This window comes from Molossus molossus, unplaced genomic scaffold (genome assembly GCF_014108415.1).
Source record: "Molossus molossus isolate mMolMol1 unplaced genomic scaffold, mMolMol1.p scaffold_m16_p_17, whole genome shotgun sequence".
Classification (NCBI taxonomy): domain Eukaryota; kingdom Metazoa; phylum Chordata; class Mammalia; order Chiroptera; family Molossidae; genus Molossus; species Molossus molossus.
Window position 1 is genome coordinate 42179945 of NW_023425352.1, and position 24458 is coordinate 42204402.

Genomic DNA, 24458 nt, shown 5'->3' on the forward strand with positions numbered 1-24458 from the left:
GGCAGCCAATTGATGTTTCTCTCTCATCAATGATTCTCTCTGTCCCTCTAAAAAAAAAAAATCAAGAAAACATTAAAATAAAAAAGGCAGTGGGAACTCTTGGAGATTCAAACCAAATGGGAACAGAAAGGTAATTAATTCTAGAGGAAAAGTAAATAAGGAAGGAAATATGATCATATATACTACTTGACTTGGTACGCAACATTTTTTTTGTTTATTGATTTTAGAAAGAGAGAGGAAGGGAGAGGAAGAGATAGAAATATCCATGAGAGAGAACATTGATTGGCCTCCTCCTGCACGCCCCCCACTGGGAATCAGGCCCACAACCTGGGCCTGTGCCCTGACCGGGAATCGAACCGGCAACCTCTTAGTGCATGGGTTGATGCTCAACTACTGAGCCACACTGGCTGGGCAGTACGCAACATTTAATCATAAAAATGAAAAGTTGAATACGGGCTTAACTAAAATACAATTTAAAACATATACTGAGAGGATGGGAGAGAGAAAATGTGTATATAACAGTTGATGAGTTGAATCCTTGACTTCTGTAGGAACTCAACAGATTCCATCTAAGAGAAAGACAAAAATGACATGATCAATACTTTAAAAAAGTATGACCATAAAGAGAGGAATTAACTATAGTAATTAAAAGTTGTTGCATCTGGCCGGTGTGGCTCAGTGGTTGAGCATCGACCATGCACCAAGAGATCACTGGTTCAATTCCTGGTCAGGGCACATGCCCAGGTGTGGGACCAATCCCCAGTGGGGATCATGGGGGAGGCAGCCAGTCAATGGTCTCTCTCATCAATGTTTCTGTCTCTCTCTCCCTTTCATTTCCTCTCTCTCTAAAATCAATACATGAAAAAAAAAGTTGCTTTTTGGGAATGGGAAATAGGGGGATTGGGTAGGGAACTACTATTTTTTATTATGAGTTCTGTAGTCCTCTTTGCTTTCAAAAGTTATGTACATATTTAAAGGTAAAAATTTTAAAAAATCTTTGGTTTATCTCTTCCCACCCCCACACTCAACCCCCATCCCTCTGAGGTTTGTCAGTCTGTTCCCTACTTCCATGAGTCTGGATCTCTTTTGATCAACAGCTTATTTTGTTCACGATGTTCCATAAATAAGTGAGATCATGTGATATTTGTCTTTCTCTGACTGGCTTATATCATTCAGCATAATACTCTCCAGGTCCCTCCATGTCACCTCAAAGGGTAAGAGATCTTTCTTTCTTACAGCTGCATAGTATTCCATTGTGTATATGTACCACAGCTTTTTAATCCACTAATCTACTGATGGGCACGTGGGCTGTTTCCTAACCTTTGCTATTGTAAATAGTGCTGCTATGAACATCGGGGTGCATATATTCTTTCCGATTGGTATTTCAGGCTTCTTAGGGTATATTCCTAGACGTGGGATCACTGGGTCAAATGGAAGTTCAATTTTTAATTCTTTGAGGACACACCATATTGTTTTCCATAGTGGCTGCACCTGTCTGCATTCCCACCAGCAGTGTGCTAGAGTCGCCCTTTCTCCACATCCATGTCAGCACTTGTTTGAGGGTTTGTTGATGGCAGCCATTCTGGCAGGTGTGAGGTGATATCTCGTAATCATTTTAATTTGCATCTCTCTGATGATTAGAGATGTTGAGCATTTTTTCAGATGTCTCCTGGCCACTGGTTGTACATATATACATGGACTCTAGGTTGGGGAAAGCAGGAGGGGGGTGGGGGGAGAGGGGAGAAAGGGGTCAGTGGGGGGGAGAGAAGGGGGGACATCTGTAATACTTTACAACAATTAACAAAACAAGAATATAATTCCCAAATATATAATTCAAAACGATAAAACACTCCTCTATAAAAATTAATAAAGACACATTTATATGAATCCTGAAAGAAAAATAAAAAAGAAGTTAGGAGGACCGCAGAGAATGTTAGAGGTTTTCCACACCCTACATTTATTTAATTTCATTGATTTGGTTTAACAGCCAAGATTAAATATGTGATGATCCCTTTAGAGATGGAGCTCAGTGTCAGAAATGTGCTTCCCACACCCATGTGTCTGTTTAAAATTTTTCTTTGTGTTTTTATTGATTTCAGAGAGTGGGGAAGAGAGAGGGAGAGAGAGAAACATCAATGCGAGAGAGAAACATCGATTGGTTGTTTCCTATACCCATCCCGACCAGAGATCGAACCCGAAACCTGGGCCTGTGCCCTGACTGAGAATCAAACTGGAGACCTTTTGGTGCATGGGTTGACACTCAACCACTGAGCCACACCAGCCAGGGCTATTTTTTTTTTTTTTTTATTTAAAAAATGTTTAATTTTCAGTCATGAACCACCACCACAGAAAAAAGGGTCAAAAACGGAATCTCTTATTTCCACAAAGAGATTGAAAAGTCAAAGTAAAATGAAGCCCAATGATTTCCTCTTCCTAATCACATTTTAAAACTCAGGTGTATTCATGGGGATCTGACTCCATACTTAAGTACAGACTGTTTCTTCAGAAGCCTCAATACTATCTACCTTCTTTGGGACTCGTGAATTCACCCTAACCCTCTTATGATCCCAAAGTTCCACTAGGTCAACCCAAAACGTAATGACAGCAAAGTCACATTCAACTAAAAAATTAGAACCCCACAGGACAGCTGCATGCGGCCTTTTCCAAGCAAAGGGGAGCCCGGCCATGCCGGACCTGTGGAAATGTATAGTGGGGACAAAAAGGGGAGGAGGAGAGAACATTCTCTTGTTTAACTTGACCAGGATATCAATCACTCCAATCCAGTTGCCCAGAGTCAACAACTTGTAAACCCATATACATTTATGCTCAGCTCACAACAACTTCTCACCACGTTTCTCGTTCTGGAGGGAGGTGTACAAAATGCTGCTGCCTTCTTGCAAAAATCAGAATTTTCAATGGTGGCATCTCGAACGCTAACTTCCCCCAAGACTCCTTTCTTTCCCATTTTTAAGATCCCTTGGTCCTCTCCTCTCCATTTCTAAACATTTTATTGTCAAAACATTAAACATACAGAAGTAGAGACTCATGTAATGAACTCTCACCTAATTTAGGGAGTTGACATACCACTTTCTTGTCATTCTTGTTATTAGCTGGACTTGTGCTAGGAACTTACAAACGGGGCTTCAGTTTGTCACTTCTCAGTCCTCTCTCCTTCCCCCTTTTCTTTCTCATGCCTACACACACCTCTGGCCACGTCAGTCTGCCTCATCCCACAAACACCTGATGCTAGTGGTTCACACTCTCGAAAGCCTGTAGGAACGACATTCTAGCAACTTCGTGGTGGGCAGAGTGACCACTGTGCTCAAAAGGGCAAAGCCCTGCTGCAATCTTATTTTTCAAGAGAAATTAAGAATCTGAATTTTTGAAAAAATAAACATCTCACCCTGGCCGGTGTGGCTCAGTGGATAGAGCGTTGGCCCAAGCACCGAAGAGTCACAGACTCTATTCCCAGTCAGGGGCACGTACTTGTGTTGCAGGTTCAATCCCCAGCCCTGGTCAGGGTATGTGAGGGAGGCAGCCAGTTGGTGTTTCTCTGTCTCTCTCTGCCTCCCTTCCCTTCCACTCTCTCTAAAAAATTTAATGGAAAGAATAGCCTTGGGTGAGAATTAATATAAAAATAAAAAAATTAAAATCTCCATTTTTACCAATGTCAACCCAATACATTTAAAAATAACAAACTTCTCCATTTTAAGTCAAAAAGCATTTCAAACTTTCATGAACTGTAACTGTGTGAGGTGATGGTTGTGTTCACTAACCTTACTATGGTAATCATTTCACAATATATGCATATATCATTACATTGTCTACATTACACTTACACAATGTTATATGTCATTTATTTCTCCATAAAGCTGGGGGAGGAAAAATGGGAAAATAAAACATGTTTCATTTTCCGTGCTCTGGGAAAGCATTGTTGTGTGTGTGTGTGTGTGTGTGTGTGTGTGTGTGTGTGTGAACACTTCAGGCCAAACTAAATAAGTGATGGTGAGAGGTATTTAGCGCCCAGGCCACCCACCTGTAGCAGACCCAGCACAATGCATCCCACCCCCTTGGCCCACCGGACTTCACCGAACACTCTCGCACCTTGCCAGGGACAGGAAGTAAATTTCTCATGTCGACATAAACATCAGACACCAAACCTAACTGACCACCGACTTCTTCCTGTATTTCTAAAGAGAATGTTTAAAAGTTTGGGCCTGGATTAGACATTAGTGGCTGAATTGCATGTCCAAACATTTTAACTTAAATAGCCTATATGTTAAAACAAGAACTCAGCCCTGGCCGGTTTGGCTCCGTGGTTAGAGCGTCAGCCCACGGACCAATGAGTCACGGGCTCGATGCTGGTCAAGGGCACGTACCTCGGTTGTGGTTCGTCCCCGGCCCTGGTCGGGTTGTGTGGGAGACAAGTCTCTGTGGCTCTATCACATTGATGTTTCTTTCTGTCTCTCTCTCCCTCCCTCCCACTCTATCTGATGATAAATAGACAAATATCCTCGGGTGAGGAATAAATAAAAACAAGAACTCAGACTAATGTAGAGTTGTACATAAAAACAAAACGTTTTCTAAACCGTTTGAATTTTAGGAGAACCATGTGGAAGGAGACACAGCTTCTACAAGGTATTAACAGGAAAAATAGGCACGCACCTTACACCTTACTACTTGTGGTGCAAGCATTTCGTGTAAATCCTGTTTTCTCCCAACTCCACCTGAAATCGGAACGGCTATCCCCATAACACAGGCCAGAAAACCAGAGCTGGCGGAAGAAACAAGGCTCGACTCCAGAGGTCCTGGGTGATTTCCTGGTCAGCATTTTCCAAGTTTCAACTCAAATCTAGCTACCAAGAGCAGAGAAGCGGTTTGAGACTTTGGTCATTTCATCACGTGACTAACCCAATTGAAAACTCACTCTAGTAACTAAAAGTTAACACGAAATCTTAAGCCAGAGTGAGTCAAGGCTCCCTCAAGATGCATTTAGCATGTTTATAGAGAAAGGGGCCTAGGGTTAGACAGTTTGAACTCCTAAAATGGGATCACAACTGGGTTCTTGAAGATTATGTTTCTAAGACAGGGTCCTGCTAAGGACTGTGCTTCCCCCCGAGAACGTGGCTCGGACTGCTGGTGTTTACTAAACACAACCGAGCTGCCATCCACCCCTCCCGCCAACACGTGCAGAAACCATGTGTTGCTCATTCCAGGTTTCTTCCTGAGTGAATGGACGTGGAAGGAACTTGTCTGTGTCTTATTGTGTGTGAGGGACTGTCCTAGAGGCTTTCATCTCAATTGTCTCATTTTAGCAAGGTATGTAACGTCCTTGGTTCACAGGTGAGGCGCCAAGTTCCAGAGAGGCTAAGGCCCAGTGGAAGAACGAGTCCTCAAACTCAGAATTCGGAAGCCATGCTTCCTAAAAGTAGGAAGAAACCATACAGGTGGATTTGGAATTTTAAGAAAAGCTAGTACATAAAATATGTCTAAAGTCTGAAAATAAGTGTTTTTGTTTATATGTAACATATTAAGAATTGACTATACGTAACATTTTGCGAATTTAGGGTGTTTTTTCTTTTTCAGAATCTCCTGAGTTTACCGTTTTAAATTGAAAAGTAACAGATAACAATGCACAAATCCTAAGCATATATATAGCTCAATGAAATTTCAAAAACTCAATATATCCAAGTAACCAGCACCCTGATTAAGAAAGAGAACAAGTCGGGCTGGAGTAGCTCAGTTGGCTGAGCACAGTCCTGTGCAGGTCCGGTTGGTCCCAGGGGGCACACAGAAGGCAATTGATCAATGTCTCTCTCTTTCTCTCTCTCTCCCTTCCTCTCTCTAAGCATCCCCTCTGGTGAGGAGGGAGAGGGAGAAAGGGGGAGGGAGGGAGGGAGGGAGGGAGAGAGAGAGAGAGAGAGAGAGAGAAAGAAGGAAAGAAACAACAATACCAGCCTCTTTTGTGTTCTCTTGTTTACTTTCTAAGGTAGCCTTTAGTATTTAGAATCGGTTAGATATCTACCAGAAGCAAGAGGGAAACAATGTTCATTTTCCAACTCAAAGACCAGAAAGAAACAAGGTTTAAGGCTCAAGCAGTACATTTTAAAAAATTATCTTTATTTAGGTTTCTGATTCAGCACATGTATCAAAGACTAATCAACATAAAGAAGTAAATAAGACATTAATTGGAAGTCTTACATCTCTCTAAACTCTGACCAAGAATGTCAAGATTGCCACTATTACCAGAACTCCAACCTAGTCAAGTTGTAGACAAGCTATCATGAACATACAGTGTGCACGGATAGGCAGAGGCAAAAGACATGCTAGCACGTGGCTCTCCTCTCGTTCTTGTTGACGTCTTTCTGGTTGACAGTCCACTTTTGCTTTCCATGCTCAGTTCCAAATAAAGTCCAATGCAGCCTCAGGGTCAACCTGATCAAATGCCCTTCCGGAGGAATGCATTCTTTAACTGTTGTGCCTGCAACTTTGTTTTTGCCAGGATGAAGTTCAGATCGAGATGTACAATACAAACTAGATGACGGTGCAGACTAAGTCAACTGAAGTTGAGCAGTAACCCGAGTTAAGGCATGAATGCACACACGCACACGTGCACACACAGCACCCACTATTATGAACATAGGATTCCTCCAATTGCCTGACAAGGGGCAACCAGGGCTTGGCAGTTCACCACCACTGCTGAGCATGCTGAAAAATGCTCCCCATGATTTTATGCTAACAGCTGTGTATGATTTATATTAAAATTTTTTAAAGAGAAAAGAAAATAAAAAAAAGGAAAGGAAAACTAGAAACAAAAACCTAAAAACCCCTAATTTCTTACAATGGCTCTTGAGCATGGAACTCATGTAGCAGCGTCAATGGCTGGCTCTTTTAATAATTTGGAAATGAAAGGTCTGTTTTACTATGTATTTCTTTGGTAGTCATCACTACAAAGTTTTCAGTGTTGGTTACCTATAAGACAAGTACTAGACAGAAGATCAAATTACAGATATTTCTTCTGTACTGATTAAGATAAAAATATTGAGTTCTCGAAGCACAAATCACTATGCTCTTTCTTGTCTTACTGGGCTCTGTCTACAAGCAAAGCTTCGTGCAGAAAGAGTTCGTGTCTACCTAACAAAGGATGCTACATATTCTATTTTCCTACAATTGAACAGGTAACAAAAATTCACATTATCGGTTATTTCTGGTCAAATCAGAAGCCAATGACAAAGGGACAGCAGCACTTGGTGTCAAAGCTACATTCTGGTCACACATTCATTCCATGGTTGTGGTCAGGAGCTCAGGAGCTCAGAATTTAAAGCTCCTTTCAATCAACAAAGGAGCAAGGTAAATGAAGTCTTAGATACTTCCACCATCTGCCAAATTTCTAGAATTCTGTCTAGAACGCCAGCATGCTTTTGCGAGAAAGCAGGTCAGAGCCCAGAGAGGTGTCAGGTACCAGGTAAGTTAATTTGGTTTCATGTAAAAGGCATGGTAATCTGGCAAACAAAGTATTTATCCTATTAGCAGCACAGTGGTAGCCAAGGGTCTCTGTCAGCAAGACAGGAAAATGAAACTACTGAAGCTACTATTGCTCCCGCCTGCCTGCGGGGTGGCTACTGATTTTACCAAGGCCCTCTGGAGTGGCAGGAACCATGTCCAGCCCCCATGACAAATGACTGAGGTAAGCCAGCTTCCCGTGGGTGAGGGGGCTGTTGCCTCTCTGGGCTCCAGGTCCGAGTCTGCCTTAGCAGGGACTGCCCAAGGACGGCAAGCTCCAAGTGGGTCATCATAAAACACTTTCAAATGACATGAAACAGCATAAATTCAAAATAGTAGTGTTTGTTCTATCAATTCTGAATGTCCGCAGGGAGGGGAAGTTAGATGTATATTGAAAAGGTGCTGCTTGAAGAAGCTGTGTTTTATTTTGAAATGACATGACTGCTCTAGGGGACCCAGCACTACATTTCGGCAGAAGTCTGAATGTCAAGAACCTTGTCTCTAAAAGGCATTTATCAGGAACTGTTTGCTCCCTCCAAGTGGGCTGTCGTTCTCCATATGGCATGTTTGGATTTTGTGCTTTCAGGAGGTAACTAGATTGAGAGGAAGCAGAGGGGAGGTCATTACATTGTGGCCTTCCTTGTTTGAGTGCAAGCCGCTATCCAACAGCACTGAAGACTCTAATCTCGTAGAAGATTCTTGTAAACATATACCATATTTCTCCTAGAAGAAAAACCCAGAACTGTACCATGAAGGCAAATTTTGTTTGCCTCCTCTTAGAATGCCTCGGGACGGCAGTGTACCAGGAGGGACAGCGAGCTGTGGGTGAGACCCCGGGTCTCATCTGACCCGGTCTGATCACATTAAAAATCTAAAGCCTCAATAATAATATGCCAAACTTCTCCCCCTATTTGAGAACGGTACTATGATTATGTATATTACACACACATTATAAATAAAGTTTATATAGACGTACGATTTCTTCCAGACAACTGAGTGACGCTCTCATTTTGGGGGAGGGCGGAAGCAGGAAGAGGTGAGAATCCTATTGTTGCTTTTACTCTCAAGTTCTTAAAATGCTAGTCAAACACTATTATCCAACAAGACATTTTTCTTTCTGAAACTCTTAAATATGCATTCAAAGGCAAAAATGGAGGTTTCTATACTGTACAATATTAAATATCTACAATGTCACGGTTCTTTAGTTAGGAGTGTTTTTGAATAAAGAGCTAGCTATTAGAGATGGCTGTCACAAACATGGACTCTTAAAAATTACTGATAAATTAACTTTCAGTCCTCTGATTATATCCAACAGATACACATTCTCATCATAAAATATACATTCTCTAGTAAGTTATTTTCGTCCACAGCATATATAAATATGCAAACACAGGTGGGTAAAAATCACTCTACTACCAAAGTACAAAACCGTAACTGCTGAAAAGCAAAAATAAAGATGTTGCAGTATTAAGAAAAGGGTGACTCAGTGTTCCACTTCCAAGTGAAACCCAACAATTTGTGCTAAATGAATGGAAAGAATGTATTCAGAATATACTTCTTTGTACACACTGCACTTGCTTATACTGGGAGGCATAAGCAGTCATCAGTACTAATGTGCTACTTCACAACCTCTTCTCCTTCCTGCCAAGCAATAAAGTACTGTGTGGCCCTTGTGCCAAGATATTCCTGTAACGTTCATTTCAAATAGTATCTTCTAATAATTCCGCACCTTTCGAATATTTGTTCAGACTTTATTTCAGGGGACACAGACAGAGAACGGAAAGGGAGAACAGCTGTTCTGTTATACTCGCGTTGCTGTCTGCAGCAGAAACCAAACGGCATGTTCTAATCGGCCATCGCAACCACGGTGGGGGGACACTTACGGACTCATGTTGGAGGGGGCCAGTTGGGTAGATTAACATTAAGGAAAAAGAACAAATCACACTTTAATATACAATAATGATCCATCCCATGTCAGTGGGAGAAGTACAGCCATGTGATCCATGACTTCTGGCTGTTTTACAAGAGACATGGATGTTGATATACACTGAAAATAACCTATAAAACATGTATCTGTAGAAGGTTCTATTAAACAGTGTATTGTCTTGGGCACTGATCCATCTAACTTTCCCTTCTACACTGAAAGCTAGATTTTCCAAGGTCTGAATTTTAGTGCTGAATTATTGGTATGTTTGGTCAACACCATTATAACGGGGGATGGTAAAAACAGCTCAGTAATTTTCTGCAAATTCATGGGGAAAAAATATATATATAAAAAAGATATCCCGTTTTTTATTTTACAAACCTAAAAGCCAGGACAATGAAGCTCTGGGGCCAAGCGAGAAACTGCACACGGCTGCTGAATTACCCAATATCGAATAGCAGGCGTGCCTGCAGGGAATGGACGCACGTGTCGATTCAAGTAAAACACTGATGGAAAAAGTCGTCTGGTTAGTGTTGTAACCCACAACACTGGCTGCGTTTCCGACAAACACTTACAACACAATTAATAGTGAAGCCTAGATAACCTCAGTGCAAATAAGTCAGATCCAAATATGCCAGGGAAGGAAGCCTTTGGCATTGAGTAGACGGCTCCACTGTACGAGTCCCAACGTGAGATTCAGACTAAGCACATGCATTAAGGCTGGGAGGAGGGGTGCACCGGATGTTGCGAGGGGGCGGGCTGCGTGGCGGCTGCCGAGGGGACCGCGGGCTGCATGGGCGGTGGAGGTGGGGGCGGAGGCGGCTGCACGGGGGTCTGTGTGTTGGGAGATGGAGGCGGCGTGGGCCGTTTGAATTTGTCAGGACTGTGGCTTCTCCGTGGTGAAGGCCTCTGCAGAAAGGACAGGAACAGGAGGTCAGTTCAGGGACAAAAAGCTCATTTCTACCACAGCCTGACTCAGAGCTGAGGCCAGTGAAATGCTGACCATCAAAGACAAGAAACCAGCGATTCCCTTGACCATCCCTGTTGGTTTCTAAACTCCTAATGGAAACTTTAAAAAGGGAGCGTTTACACCTACACCTGAGAAAAAGCAAAAAGCGGCATGAATCTGGCATTGACCAAACTGCTGGACTTGTCCCCCTTCAGTGAGACAGTCCTAAAATTAAAGCACCACTGTCACACCCCCCTTATCTGTCCCAGTTCCTTCTAGCACTAAAGGAAGTTTCAATGTCCTGAAAGCTAAAGCTCAACACAAAACATCACTGCTTTTCCATGAAGCCCAACAAACCAGCCAAACAGCTTCAGAAGGATCTTACATGCTTTTGAAGAATGGTTTCTTCTTTCTTCTTTAAAAAAAAAAAAAAAATTTTTTTCTTTATTGGTTTTAGAGAGAGAGGAAGGGAGAGGGGAGAGAGAGAGAAACATCGATGAGAGAGAACATCGAATGGTCACCTCCTGCATGTCACCCACTGGGGATTGGGCCCACAACCTGGGCATGCGCCCTGACAGGGAATCGAACTAGCGACATCTCGGTGCATGAGTCGATGCTCAACCACTGAGCCACACCGGCCAGGCAGAATGGTTTCTTCTTTAAAAGATTCCCTTAACTGAGATGCCTTCAGTGCGCTCCTATTTTCAAACCCGTTCGTTACATTTCCAACTGCTCCATTAGTCCACTAAATAACCAGTGTAAAAAAAATCCCCCGAGTGAGGTTTGAACCAGATGCCTTTAGGGTTCCTTCTAGTTTCAGGAGAAGAAATCCTGAGTGAAAGGAGAAACAAGGCTAATTTCAGGAAGACTACTGAGGGCCAGTGAACTGTGAGGAGGCAGACGATAACTGTTTCAGACATTACGGCAACTAACACTAATTCGCTGTGGCAAGGAGCTGGCCAGAGTTCAATCCAGGCACTGGCCAGAGTTCAAACGGCATTTCACAAGGGCGACTTTTAAAGAAAGTGAAGTTGAAATTTTGCTTCAGGGATGAATTTTAGTGTCAACATCAGAATTTGGTATCAAACTGTCAGGAAGTCTTTCTAGTTTTCAAGGTGAACTGATGGAGGGAGGGAGGAAGAAAAGTGAATGTCCAAGGGCATCAATCTGGGTGTCCTAGAGGACCAGAGAGGGATACCCCCATCTGGAGTGAAGCACTGCTCCCCCGCCCCCGCTCCCATGGATACTCACTGTGATGCCGTGGGATGCTCCCATATGCTGCACATGGAGACCCGGGGAATTGTAATAAGACATTCCAGCTCTGGTCAGTGAAGTTGGTGGTGTGAAACCAACTGTGTGACTTGCATATGATAGACCTGAAATATAACAACACCTTGTAAGTATTATTTCAAACTCAACCTGGTGTCATCAGCCATCTAGGAGGCTTCAAAATGCAGAAGTTCTCAATCACCCATAAATATAAAAATAGATGAGAAGCATGGTAGGCACTGAATGGCCTGCTGGGTAACATGGTCAAATGATCTTCAACAAAAGTGTTGAGAATTCGCAATGGGTCGTCTCTTTAACAAATGGTGTTTGAAAACTAGGTATCCACATGCAAAAGAACGAAATCAGACCCCTTTCTTACACCGTATACAAAAATCAACTAAAAATGGATTAAAGACTTGACTATAACACCTCAACTGTTAAACTCCTAGAGGCGAACACAGGAAAAAGCTTCCTGACATTGTTCTTGGCAGTGATTTTTCAGTTATGACACCAAAAGCATAGCCACAAAAGCAAAAAATAGACATCAAACCAAAAAGCTTCTGCTTAGCAAAAGACACATTCCTATGGAATGGGAGAAAACATTTACAAACCAGGTATCAGATACGGGATTAGTATCCAAAACATATAAGGAATTCCTACAACTCGACAGCAAATAAATAACCCAATTAAAAGACAGGCAAAGGACTCAGACATTTCTCCAAAGATAACTTACAAATGACCAACAGGCATGTACAAAGATGTTCAACAACACTAATCATCAGGGAAATGCAAATCAAAACCACAATAAGATATCATCTTACATCTTTAGGGTGACTATTATAAATAAAAAAAAAGAAAGATAAGTGTTGGCAAGGGATTAGAGAAATTAGAACCGTTGTGCCCTGTTGACAGAATGTAAATTATTGTAGCCACTGTGGAAAACAGTATGGCGGTTCCTCAAAAAAATTAAAAATAGCACTACCATATGACCCAGCAATCCTACATCTGGGTATTTATGCAAAGGACTGAAGTCAGGTAATGAAAAGAAACTTGTGTCCCCTTGCTCCCTGTAACATTACCCACAATAGCTAAGACAGAGAAACAACCTAAATGTCCATCAACAGATGAGTGAATGAAGAAAATGTGGTAGCCCTGGCCGGTTTGGCTCAGCGGTTAGAGCGTCGGCCTGTGGTCCTGAGAGACCCGGGTTCGGTTCCCGCTAAGGGCGCGTACCTAGGTTGCAGTTTGTCCCCGGCCCTGGTCGGTTGTGTGGGTGGCAGCCACTCGATGTGTTCCTTTCACATCGATGTTTCTCTCTCTCTCTCTCCCTCCCACTCTACCTGAACAAAAAAATGGAAAATGTCCTCGGGTGAGGATAAAAAAAAAAAAAAGAAAAGAAAATGTGGTACATACACACAATGAAATATTATTCAGCCTTTGAAAGGAAAATTCTTTTTAAAGAGAACATGAATGGCCCTGGCTGGTTTGGATCAGCAGTTGGAGCGTTGGCCTGCGTACCAGAGAGTCCTGGGTTCAGTTCCCGCTAGGGGCATATACCAAAAAAAAAAAAAAAAAGAGCCCTGGCCGGTTTGGCTCAGCGGTTAGAGCGTCCACCTGCGGTCCGGAGAGACCCGGGTTCGGTTCCCGCTAAGGGCACGTGCCTCGGTTGCAGTTTGTCCCCGGCCCTGGTTGGTCGGGCGGGTGGCAGCCACTCGATGTGTCCCTTTCACATCGATGTTTCCCTCTCTCTCTCTACCTCTCTCTCCCTCCCACTCTGTCTGTACAAAAAATGGAAAAATGTCCTCGGGTAAGGATAAAAAAAAAAAAGAGAGAGAGAGAGAACTTGAATGAACCTTAAAGACATTATGCTCATATAAGCCAGTCACAGAAGGACAAATAAATATATAAGGTATCTAAGCCAAACTCCTAGCAGCAGAGAGTAGAAAGGTAATTAGCTGCCAGGGGCCAGGGTTAAGAAGAGACAGGAAATTGTTCCATGGGCAAAAGTTTCAGTTATACAAGAATTAAGTTTTAGAGATCTGCTATACTCACTGCGTATAATACACTTAAAAATTTGTGCCCTGGACGGTTTGGCTCAGCGGTTAGAGCGTTGGCCTGCGCACCAATGACTTGCAGTTTCGATTCTGGTCAAGGGCACGAACCTCAGTTGCGATTTGTCCCCGGCCCTGGTTGGGGTCATGCAGGAGGTGGCCACTTCATGTGTCCCTTTCATGTTGATGTTTCTCTCTCTCTCTCTTCCTATCTCTCCCTCCCACTCTATCTGAACAAAAATGGAAAAATGTCCTCGGGTGAGGACAAAAAAAAAAATTATGTTAAAAGGGTAGATTTCACGTTAAGTGTTCTTATCCCAGTTTAAAAAAACAAAGTCAAGCCCCGCCAGGAGAAATAATGTGACGAAACCACCGTGTGTGTGCATACAATGCAGCCATAAGACAAACAAAAATCACCACAGAACTACACAACTTCAGGATAGTCAATGAAGAAAACAAAAGTCCTTTATGTGCCAATTTTCCCCAAAGAAACGGATATTTAAGGAAGAAAGAAGCCCTGGTGCATTACAGCATCCTACAGTCTTCATCTAGGGCCTGAGAATGATCTCCAAAGTGTTGCAGACACACACATGCCTGGATTCCCCTTATTTATTTGACAGGTCTGGGCTGAGGTCCTAACAGTCGTATTTTTCAAACAGTCCACGTGCAGCCTCTTCTAGCTGGGTGCTGCTGGTCCAGCGGTCCAGAGCGGCCCTTATTTAAGATAGCATGAACATGGCTATCTTTACATCGCTGCGTTCCCAGCATCTCCCAGGGCATCTAGCACAGGGCAAGTTCCGTACATGTGAATGCAGTACAATGAGAACAAAGGAGGAATCTGGGGAGTTTGGTAGAAGTGTCTATTGTCAATCACTGTGTACCTAAACTAAGTTCAGCTGTTGGATGCCAAGCAACAAGAACTCCGCTTACCTCTTTTCTGAATTACTAAGAACAAGCAGCTGTTTCAGAAGCTTTCCCATATTGTCTTGGGGCTTCCATGGCTGAGACCTATAGCCCCTAAGCCTACCTTCAGGCGTCCTTTCCCAGAATTTTTTTTTATCCTCACCCGAGGACATTTTTTCAGTTTTTGTTCAGATGGAGTGGGAGGGAGAGAAAGAGAAACACAGACGTGAAAGGGACACATCGAGTGGCTGCCACCTGAACGACCCAACCAGGGCCGGGGACAAACCTCAACCAAGGTACATGCCCTTAGCGGGAACTGAAAGGTCTCTTGACGGCAGGCTGACGCTCTAACCACCGAGCCAACCCAGCCAGGGCGTCCTTTCCCAGAATTTGTACGCCCTCCACCACTCGTGTTTTATGTCTTGGTTTGACTATCAGTGCTGCTTCCTATTGGAAATGTTTCCATGTCTGATTGAGGACATTTGGTTCACATTTACAAAACGGAGGCCTGGGGTCAAGTACAAGGTTTTGGGAGCTAAGCCATTGACTGTGATGTTTATTTGTATGATAAGGACTCGGTTCAGCTGGGAGAGGGAAGAAGAGGTTTTCTTCGAACAGCTTTGCGGAATTCACTCCTAAGTCTATTTCTTATGAAGGTGATGAAATTTAAGAGGAAGGCTATAAAAGTGGATCCTTATCCCCAGGTAGAGAAGCTCAGAGAGTTCAATTCATAATAACAAAAATAAGATCTAGCCTAGTTTCTAGCATTTACATGGTTAATTATTATTAAGTTCAACTGCCAATCAGGAATCTTCAAAGACTCCCTACTGCCTTCCTAAATCTGCATTAACTGAACTAAAAACCGTAAGACTTCATTGTCTACAAGCTCAAGACTGCTAATTTAGAAGATAATTAAAAGCAATCTATGACCACAAAAACAAAACAAAAAAATCCCACTAAGCAAAATGAAGCAAGATATAAAAATGTATACAAGTATAATTCCTATAAAACCAACTACCTAAAGGGAAATTGGGGAAATTGCAAGAGATAGGGGTAGGGAGAGGGACCACTTGAAAACAGTAAAATATTAACACCACCTTTGGATAAAATGATTCTGGATGATTTATTTCTGCTTCTTTATACCCTTCTGATGGCCCCCAAATTTTCTCTGATATATTTTTGCTAAAGAAAAAAAAATGGCCCTGGAAGGTTTGGCTCAGCGGTTAGAGCGTCGACCTGCGGTCCTGAGAGACCCGGGTTCAGTTCCCACTAAGGGCGCGTACCTCGGTTGCAGTTTGTCCCCGGCCCTGGTCGGTCGTGTGGGTGGCAGCCACTCGATGTGTTCCTTTCACATCGATGTTTCTCTCTCTCTCTGTTCCTCTCTCTCCCTCCCACTCTACCTGAACAAAAAAAAATGGGAAAATGTCCTCGGGTGAGGATTAAAAAAAGAAAAAAAAAAGTATGAGAAAACTAAACGCAGACACGTTTTTTTGTTTTTTTTTTTTACTCAGGTCATACACAGAAACACTGTCTTTGTAAAAATTCATACAATCTAGATACAATTTCCTCTTTAAGCTTCACTCACCTGGCTCCCTCACCACCACTCCACCCATACTGACTTGACCTCTATGGTCAGCAGGGTCTCTGAGTTGCTGGCTGCAATTACCACTACTCCTCATCTTACTTGACCTTGGAACAACATCGGACAGAGCTGACCTCTCCTTCTCGTTGAAATGCTTTGTCTTAACTTCAGTGACATCGTATACCAATTTTCCTCCCACTTTCCAATATCATTTGCCAGGTTTTCCTCCCATACTTAACCTTCTAAATATTAGAGTCGCTTCAGGATCAGACGGAAAGGTTTGCTCGCTCCCTTTACCTTCTATGACTAGATGTTCTCGTCTAACTCCAGTAGCTTTTTGTAAAATGTTTTTAATTTTAGACTAGTTTTAGGCTTACAGAAAAGTGACAGCAACAAGAATAGAGAGAGTTCCTATATACCCCACACTCAGATTCTCCCATTATTAACATCTTATATGTTAATATAGGGTACATTTGTCACAACTAATAAACTGATACTGATATATTACTCAACTCAGGTCCATATTTCATTTGTATTTCCTGAGGTTTTTACCTAATGTCCTTTTCCTGTCCCAGGATCCCATTTAGAATACCACACTATATTTAGTTGTCTCCTTGGGTACTTCTTGGCTGAGACAGTTCTTCAATTGTCCTTGTTTTGACAACCCTGTCAATTTTGAGGTGTATTGATCAGGTATTTTATAAACAGACTGTCCCTCAATTGGGATTTGTCTGATGTTTACCAAATGGTTAGATTGAGGTTCTGGGAAGAAAGACCACAGAGGTCAAGTGCCCTTCTCATCACATCATTATCAAGGGTATGTAATGCCGACATGACTTACCACTGTTGATGTTGACCTTGATCACCTGGCTGGTGCAGTGCTGGTCAAGCTTCCCCACTGTAAAGTTACTCTTGTTTTCCTCCCTGTCTGTCTGTAGTTTTAGGAGGAAGTCCCTATGTTCAAGCCCACACTTAAAGAGCAGGGAATTAGTTCCACTTCCTTGAGGGTAGAGTATCTATGTAAATTACTGAAATTCTTATATATGGGAGATTTGTCTCTCCTCCCTTTTTACTGAAATCAGTATGGACTCAAATCAGTATGGACTCACGGATATTTGTTTTATATTTGGTGTATGACACTACTTATGTTATTGTTCAAATTGCCCCAGTGTTGGTCTATGGGCTCTTTCAGTTAGCCTCCACTGCTCTGCCATCTCATCTTTTTGATTTTTGAGCACCTCCTTACTGACATTACAGGTTTACCTGGATATTCCCTGGCCCCGCCCTAAGAAACATCCATTTCTCCAAGGAGCCCTAATTCTTTTCACTGGAGAATGGAATTAGAAACCATGATTTGGGTAGTGAGGTGTGCATTGCTAGTGGGGTGTAGACCCTTTTTTAAACTTCATTATTCCTCATCCCTGATGTAGGCACATCAAAATATGCTTATTGGGGATGTCTCTTTCTTAGTCTGTAAAAAACAATGGACAATCTGAAAACAATTCCTGAAAAGTAACACTCTCCCCATAGACATTCCACATGTAATGAACAAGAGGATCTTTCCTAAGTCCTAGGAAAGTAACCTTTCAAACTGTGAAACAGTATGCAACGTATCTCAGCCACCTGTGAGAGTGCAAGGCTGCCCACGTCAGATGGTAAGGGGGAAAGAAACCAAAGTGCTTGAAACGGAAAGAAAAACTACAGCAACAGCATCATTCTGCTCAGGAAGTGACTGGATAGTCTTAATCCTGAGAACCACAGCTTCTTCCAATAAAAAAGAAAGTGAAAAGAACACCTGAAAATGGGGGTTTTGCTGATGCACTATATATAGGACAGCAATGGACTAGAATAGAAGTAATTCTGCTGCCAAGTAGGAGATAAAATCTACTTTGATGATATTACAGAATGTAAAATAGGATACGAATGTTCTCACTAGCTAAAGGAAAAGAAATCTAGGTGTTACTTATTACATAGTTTAAGGGAAAACCAAAGAGCTTATCTGTACAAGCAAACCCTACACTACAGGGACAGGGTACAATGGACGTCAAATTATGAAAACGGAACGAGATCTTCTTACAGGACATTTGTTATAATAGAAGTTACTGCTGCCAACAAAGGCCTTTTCCCCCAATGACCACAACATGGTATTTAATAAACTACAAATTACATGCCTCTAAAGATTTCTGTATGCTTAAATAAACAGTATATTACACTACACGTAATAAAATCAGCATCACTCGCCAACCATAAAAACTACCCTCCACCTTGCTTCCTCCTAACTCATGTCTTCCATGTAGCCAATGAGCCAGAAAGCAGAAAAGACCTTCATGACGGCAATGAAGCCCAGGTGCTATTTGGGGAAAATGGAGAGGCCACCAAGAAGGGAAGCTCTTGAAGACTTAAAAGCCACTGGGAAGTAAAAGAAACAATTTCAGAAACATCCTTGGGCAAGAACAAGGGGTGCTGCCCCTGACACGATCCAGACAGTCGTTCCGGTGTGCCCACAGCCCCTCGGATGCCGGAGGTAGCACACCGGCACTGACAAACACGCTTGGGCTTGGCTGTAGAGCTTTCTCTTGACTTCACCTCTTAAAAAAAAAAAGTCACAGCACCATGGAGCTGGGTTGGATCCTAAAACTGAGCCATTTCTACCTCCCACTTTCTCTTGGGCTCCCCGCACCCCTGCAGCAGTTCCTCTTGTCCCACCCGCAGGTGCCCCTCGTCTGTCATTACTGTAATAGACAGTATATACTGTCACCCGAACACGGGGCTCTTTTACATTCCAAAACCTTTATTGTCGCCAACCTTCCAAGCAGTCACTTCACTTGGTTCTGCTGGGAAACCCCTCCCCCACTCCCCCCACCACACACACACACACACACACACACACACTTTCCCAACCCTGTGTGGAATCTGTTTACCAGCAAGCACAAGAAATCCGTCTCCACTTCAGTCACAAGACGCGATCTTTGGCCTGTTACCTTTCCTTTCCTGCCTCCACTCCACTTGCCAACCGCCTGCCACTTCCTTTGTTCCTGGCTGGATCATGCACCTGCCCTCCTGGCCTGAGGGCCCCACGGGGAGCCTGGGCCCGGGAGAGAGTCCTCGGGGCCAGATGAAGACAGCTCCCTGCACGGCCCGACTACGAGGGTGGGTCCCACTCACGGTTCACTGCAAACGCCAGGACACAGCTCGCACTTGAAAGGACAACACAGGCTTCGCAGTAGGACCTGTCCTTCCGGCCACTTCTGGCCATGTGACCAACAGCCTCGAATTTCAACACGCTTCCTCAATTTCAACATGGGGAAAGCGATGCCTACGTTAATTCTTCACCAATTAAACATGAAATAGTGTGCGTAGAACATAATGAAAGAGCCCATAAAAGACGTGCTATGATGCATCTTAAAAATCTACCCCCCGTTTTGTCGATGCACCAGCACTAAAAAGCACAGCCACTGTCAGTCTTTTAAAAATGGTTTTTGGAGTTAAATTCCTTTCAGGTTAAGACAAAATGGAAGACACCAGCTGGCACTGTCACATTTAGGCTTAAAAATTACCAGCTGAGACTCAGTCTTGATCGTGATTGTTTTCGACGTTTCACAGAAACACTTGACCATTCTCTCTCTGTTTACAAGATCTGCATATGCTAGAGGGAACATACTCAGGGAGGCCTAGTAAATATCCCAGAAAGCAGTCCCAGAAGAAGCGAGAACACGTCCTCACCGGGTGATATAGGCCTGCTGGAGCTTGGAGACGGAGTGTAAGGGATTGGGCTGGACACAGTGCGAGGTCTTAGTCCTTGTGCAGACATCTCGTTAAAACACCTAGGAGGGAAAGGGAGATGATCAGGACCACCTGCATTTCTGTAGTTCTTAAGAGAGCTTCTGTGAGAAAATGTTTGGGGTTCACATCTGGAGGTCCACGTCCCGAATGTGTAGAAAGTGACGCTGTCGCTGGGAGACGTGTGTAAAATGGACCCTTGCGGCTCACTGCTCGGCAAACCTCTGTCTCAGGGCTTAGGCTGGGGGACCTGGATGTCCGCGCTGGGGTGGGGGCCTGGGAACAGGCTGCACTGCACACCAAGAGGCCGGGTTTCCCTCCATCACACAGCAGCTCTGCAGAAGCTCCCTTCCACCGTCCCAAGAATTACAGACATGTCCATGTTTTCATGGCTACATTTAGACTGTTATTAGAAACAAACCCAAACAAGCCCTCTGAGATTTATGTAATCAAATTAACGCCTCAAGATACGTCTTCCTGTGAACTGGATGTCCACTGTTTATAAGGCAAGCCTTCCTTAACAAAGTCACATGTTAGAATCAAAGACACGTGAGCGAGTGCTGAGGAGGAGACGTTTCTGCTTGAGACACTTCCTAGTAAGCTATCCTCCACAGGAAGGAACAGGCTGAGTTCTGTATCCTAGGGAGGATCTCAGCCCTGAACCAACCAGCTCCCAGGGGAGCTTGAACACGGTCATTTCTATGCTGGCTTATTCGACTGAAGAAAACCCGGCTCCTGAATCTGGCATGCATCTCAACTGGATGCCCACCGAGTCTTCCTCTACTCCAGGGCAGCCGCCTTGGTGGCACCAGGCTGGACTTCCTGTAGCCTACCATCCGGCAACTAAGACTGCTTCTGAGTTCTTAAGGAATAAACACATCTGTAGGCATCTCAACTGTCCAACTACTTTTTTCTTCCCAAATGTGACATCATCAATCCCAGTGGGGAGAGGAGACGTCTTTATTGGGAAGGCAGACTCTACCGGGGATGATCCGACTCACAGAAGGTAGAACAAACCTTCTGCAGTGAAGACCAGTTCTGGGGAGAACGTTCGTCTGGGAGCCTAAGCGGCTTTCCTCCCGCCACCACAGCTCATCTGACGGAGGCCGAGTCCAGGGCACCGCGTGCGTTCACAGACGGTTCGCTCGGCGTCTTAAGGTCGTTATTAAAGTAGTGACTAGGTTATTTAGTACTTGGGCGTTTGTTCTGTTTAGCCAAATGGTTTTCAGGGGGTAAGGATGTCAGAGAGAACGGGACACTGTCAGAAACAAATCAATGACGTTCAGAGTTAAGGACGGTAGTTTTATGATACAAACTTTTGAAAAAAAGAATCCTCTTTATTCTTTCCAAATAAAGAAGCATACACATAGATACTGTAAACAGGATGACCCACTACTCAGCTTTTATCATCTTTTTTAATGATAAAATTATGGACCTTCATTATAGCAAATCTCAGACGTTTCTGAAAAAATACCCCCGTCCACAGCAAACTGGTGCCGAAGCCTCGTTAGCAGCTCTCTGGATCTCAGAAACAGAAACAGAAACAGAGCTGCCGTGCTAACAGTGCCCACAAGTTCTCAGGCAAGGCATCTGGGCAGCCGCAGCCGGTGTAACTCATCACAGCATCCGCAGACCCCGGTTTCAGACACTGGCTCCTCAGTCCTGTTGCAGGAGCCCCAAGGAAGCTCAGTCTCACCCCCACACCGAGATGCCGGCCATGGAAGGCCAGGGCACCTGTGTGATCCAGAACAGGAAACTTCCCTGCAGAAAGGATCTGGTTCTGAGACAGGCTAATTCCCCAACTGTTGGGTTTCTTTGCTGACTAAACCATTTTTTCCAAACTGAATGTGTTGCTTATCTTAATCACCTTACCTCCAAGTACAGGGTTGGGTGTGGAAAGAGGAGGAGGACGAGGGGGAGGACGAGGGGAAGGAGAGGAAAAGTCCGGAGGAGACAGAAATGCTGATACCATTTCTTCTAGTCAACCCAAGGATGACTTATTTCAGCCCATTTCTCAATAGGACAATGGGGGGGGGGGGGTTAATGATATACTTCTGCAGATAAATGCATTGCATCATTTTTTAAGTAACTGCAAAAAGGCTCAAAAATTACCAAGTACGTTAAGGCAAGGCCTCTGGCTTTCAACAACCTCCTATCTCCTGCTGATCCTTTCAACCTGTGTATTCATGTTTCCTCGGGCTGTGCCATGGCTTTGCTTACCTGTATCTACAACTTCAGGTGCTCCCATGCTTTAAACAGATACAACACAGGATTAGACACATTCATCAACAAATGCCAACTCTGCCTCTCTACACATAACCCTGCCTCCACTTCTCTCCTCACCACATAATTCTGGAAGGGCAATTTTTTTTCCATCCTCTTGGGTGTAAGGAAAACGGTCCATCTTCCTTATTTACCCCATTCTCAGCAACGACTCGGAGGCCAGTGGCGTTCGTCATCACAACAAATGGAAAAGCCATTGCCCTCCACATCTAACAGGACACGAAGAGAGACCTCTTGGAGCCTTTTAAAAGAACAAACAAAAAAAGCTCGGCTCACAAGACACACGCTCACCTTTCGTCATCCATCTCCAGGCTGGACTCGCTCTCGGACAGCTGTCGACAGAGGGCTTCTCTCCTCTCCATCTCCCTCTGCAGCTTCCTCTGCAGCCTCAGGTTCTCCTCCCTCATGTGACGCTCCTCTTCCAGGTACTGCGCCATCTTCTCCGAGTCTGCAAAGCCAGGTTCGCAATGAGACCATGTCTCGGGCAGCCACGCACGAACCCTAACAGAGAACACGGCAGTCCAGCTCCTGGGCCGTAGGCCGTAGACCAGAACGGTTTCAAGACAGGCGTTCTCCCTCTCGCACACTTGAAGTTTGGATTTCAAGTTTACCCCATGTACCCAAGTCTACCCACCACCTGCATTTAGAAAAAAATACAAAAAGCAGCACTGGGAGTTTGGGCATCTCCACTCCCCCCTCCTGGCCTTCTAAAGTGCCTGCCGTGGAGGAGGGGCCGGTCAGGGCAACGCTGCAGCCCACGGCTCCCCGCTGGGCAATTCTGCTGCCCCCCACTCCAGACAGGGGTGGCAGTCGCCAACGGGAGCCTGTCACACCTGTCAGCACACCCACGGCACGGTGGTGGAGGGCACTGGGAACCACTGTGCTTCCACACGCTGGGTAATAGTTACCATTCTTTTTTTAAAAGTAGAAATTGACATAGTAAACACCTTGCACGTTTCAAACAAATCTAATTTTTGGTGTGTGTGTGTGAGTTTCAGAGCAGGTAAAGACCTGTATGCAGCCAAGCTCCCGGGATGGCACCTTGACCATGACAAACGCCCCTTCTCAGGAGCTGCACCGTCCAGGGCTGGGCAACAGCAGGCTTCCAGCCGGGAGCACATGAACCAGCATTTACTCCTGTGCTACTACTCGTCCTTAGTGCAGTATTCATTGGGATTACAGCTGTACACTTACTGCCGCCCACCCCTGCAGGCCGAGGCCGCCACCGCAGCACCCACCTCCCAGGCCAGAGCTATCGAACCCCAGGGCAGACACCGGACCCAGGCCGGGCAGTTGGATGCTCTCCCCAGAAGCTGGGATGCAGAACTGACATCGTCGTGAGGCTCTCGAACCTCCTTCTGCTGAGCTGGACTGCAAGCCCGGCGCTGAGGTTGTTCCAGCAGGATGTGGGCACACTCCAGACCGCCCCAGTGAATGGCATCGCATGACCCCCACTCCTTTTCTGGTTCGGCTCAGCCAGAGTCTATGGTTACTAAGTAAACAAAATAACCTTCACACGAAACTCAGTGTCTACCCATCTTCCTGCTTCTTCCTTTTCCCTGTCTTAGTCATGAATTTGAGAAAGAAGTAAAATCTCGACAAAAAGTAACATCTACTTCTCTATTCCGAAAAAGAGACACACAGCCCGAGCGGCCTGATCATGTCTGACAGACAGTTCTACAGGTGACTATCCATGTTTCCGGCTCATTCCAAATTCAAGAAGGAAGGAGCCGAATGCCACACTGGCCATCTCTCTCCCACACACTGACCCTGTTTCAACTCCCAAGTCCACCAAGTTAGTCTGTGTGAACAACCCTGGGAAGGTCTGGTGTTTTAGCAACTAATGACTTTGGATGATAAATACTTGATTTCTAAGACATCACCATTACAGAATATATAAAAAGCTCTTGAATATCCTTATTTTAGAAATTCAAATACCAGAATTAATAAGCACTATTATGTACACCAAACACTAAAGCCTTTTGCTGTTTTCAATATAATCAAAACCCTGCTGTTTAATCCAGTTGCAAAAGTCTCTTTAATTGAAGGCATGCTGGGAAAATATTTAGAAAGCACACTTTTAATATACACGATTTAAATGATTTCATCCCAAGCATGCACGTGTGCAGCACTTTCCACTGGCTTCACAGGAAGCAGTAGGTTGGCCCCCTGGAGCACTTATTATTCCCAGAACCAGAAGGGCGGCTGTCCAAG

At 44.2% G+C, this 24458-nt stretch overlaps 1 protein-coding gene across 1 annotated transcript in view; it reads right to left on the reverse strand.

Moving 5' to 3' along the window:
- Positions 1-6099: 6099 nt before the first annotated feature.
- Positions 6100-24458, reverse strand: part of CCDC6 (coiled-coil domain containing 6) — a 106613-nt gene continuing 88254 nt past the window's right edge. Inside the window, exons 6-9 of the mRNA XM_036265033.1 lie at positions 22536-22692; positions 19905-20005; positions 11628-11752; positions 6100-10336 (exon numbers count right to left, since the gene is read on the reverse strand). Of these exons, the coding sequence (XP_036120926.1) occupies positions 10142-10336; positions 11628-11752; positions 19905-20005; positions 22536-22692 (578 nt within the window). The 3' untranslated portion in view covers positions 6100-10141. The remainder of the gene's footprint in view (positions 10337-11627; positions 11753-19904; positions 20006-22535; positions 22693-24458) is intronic.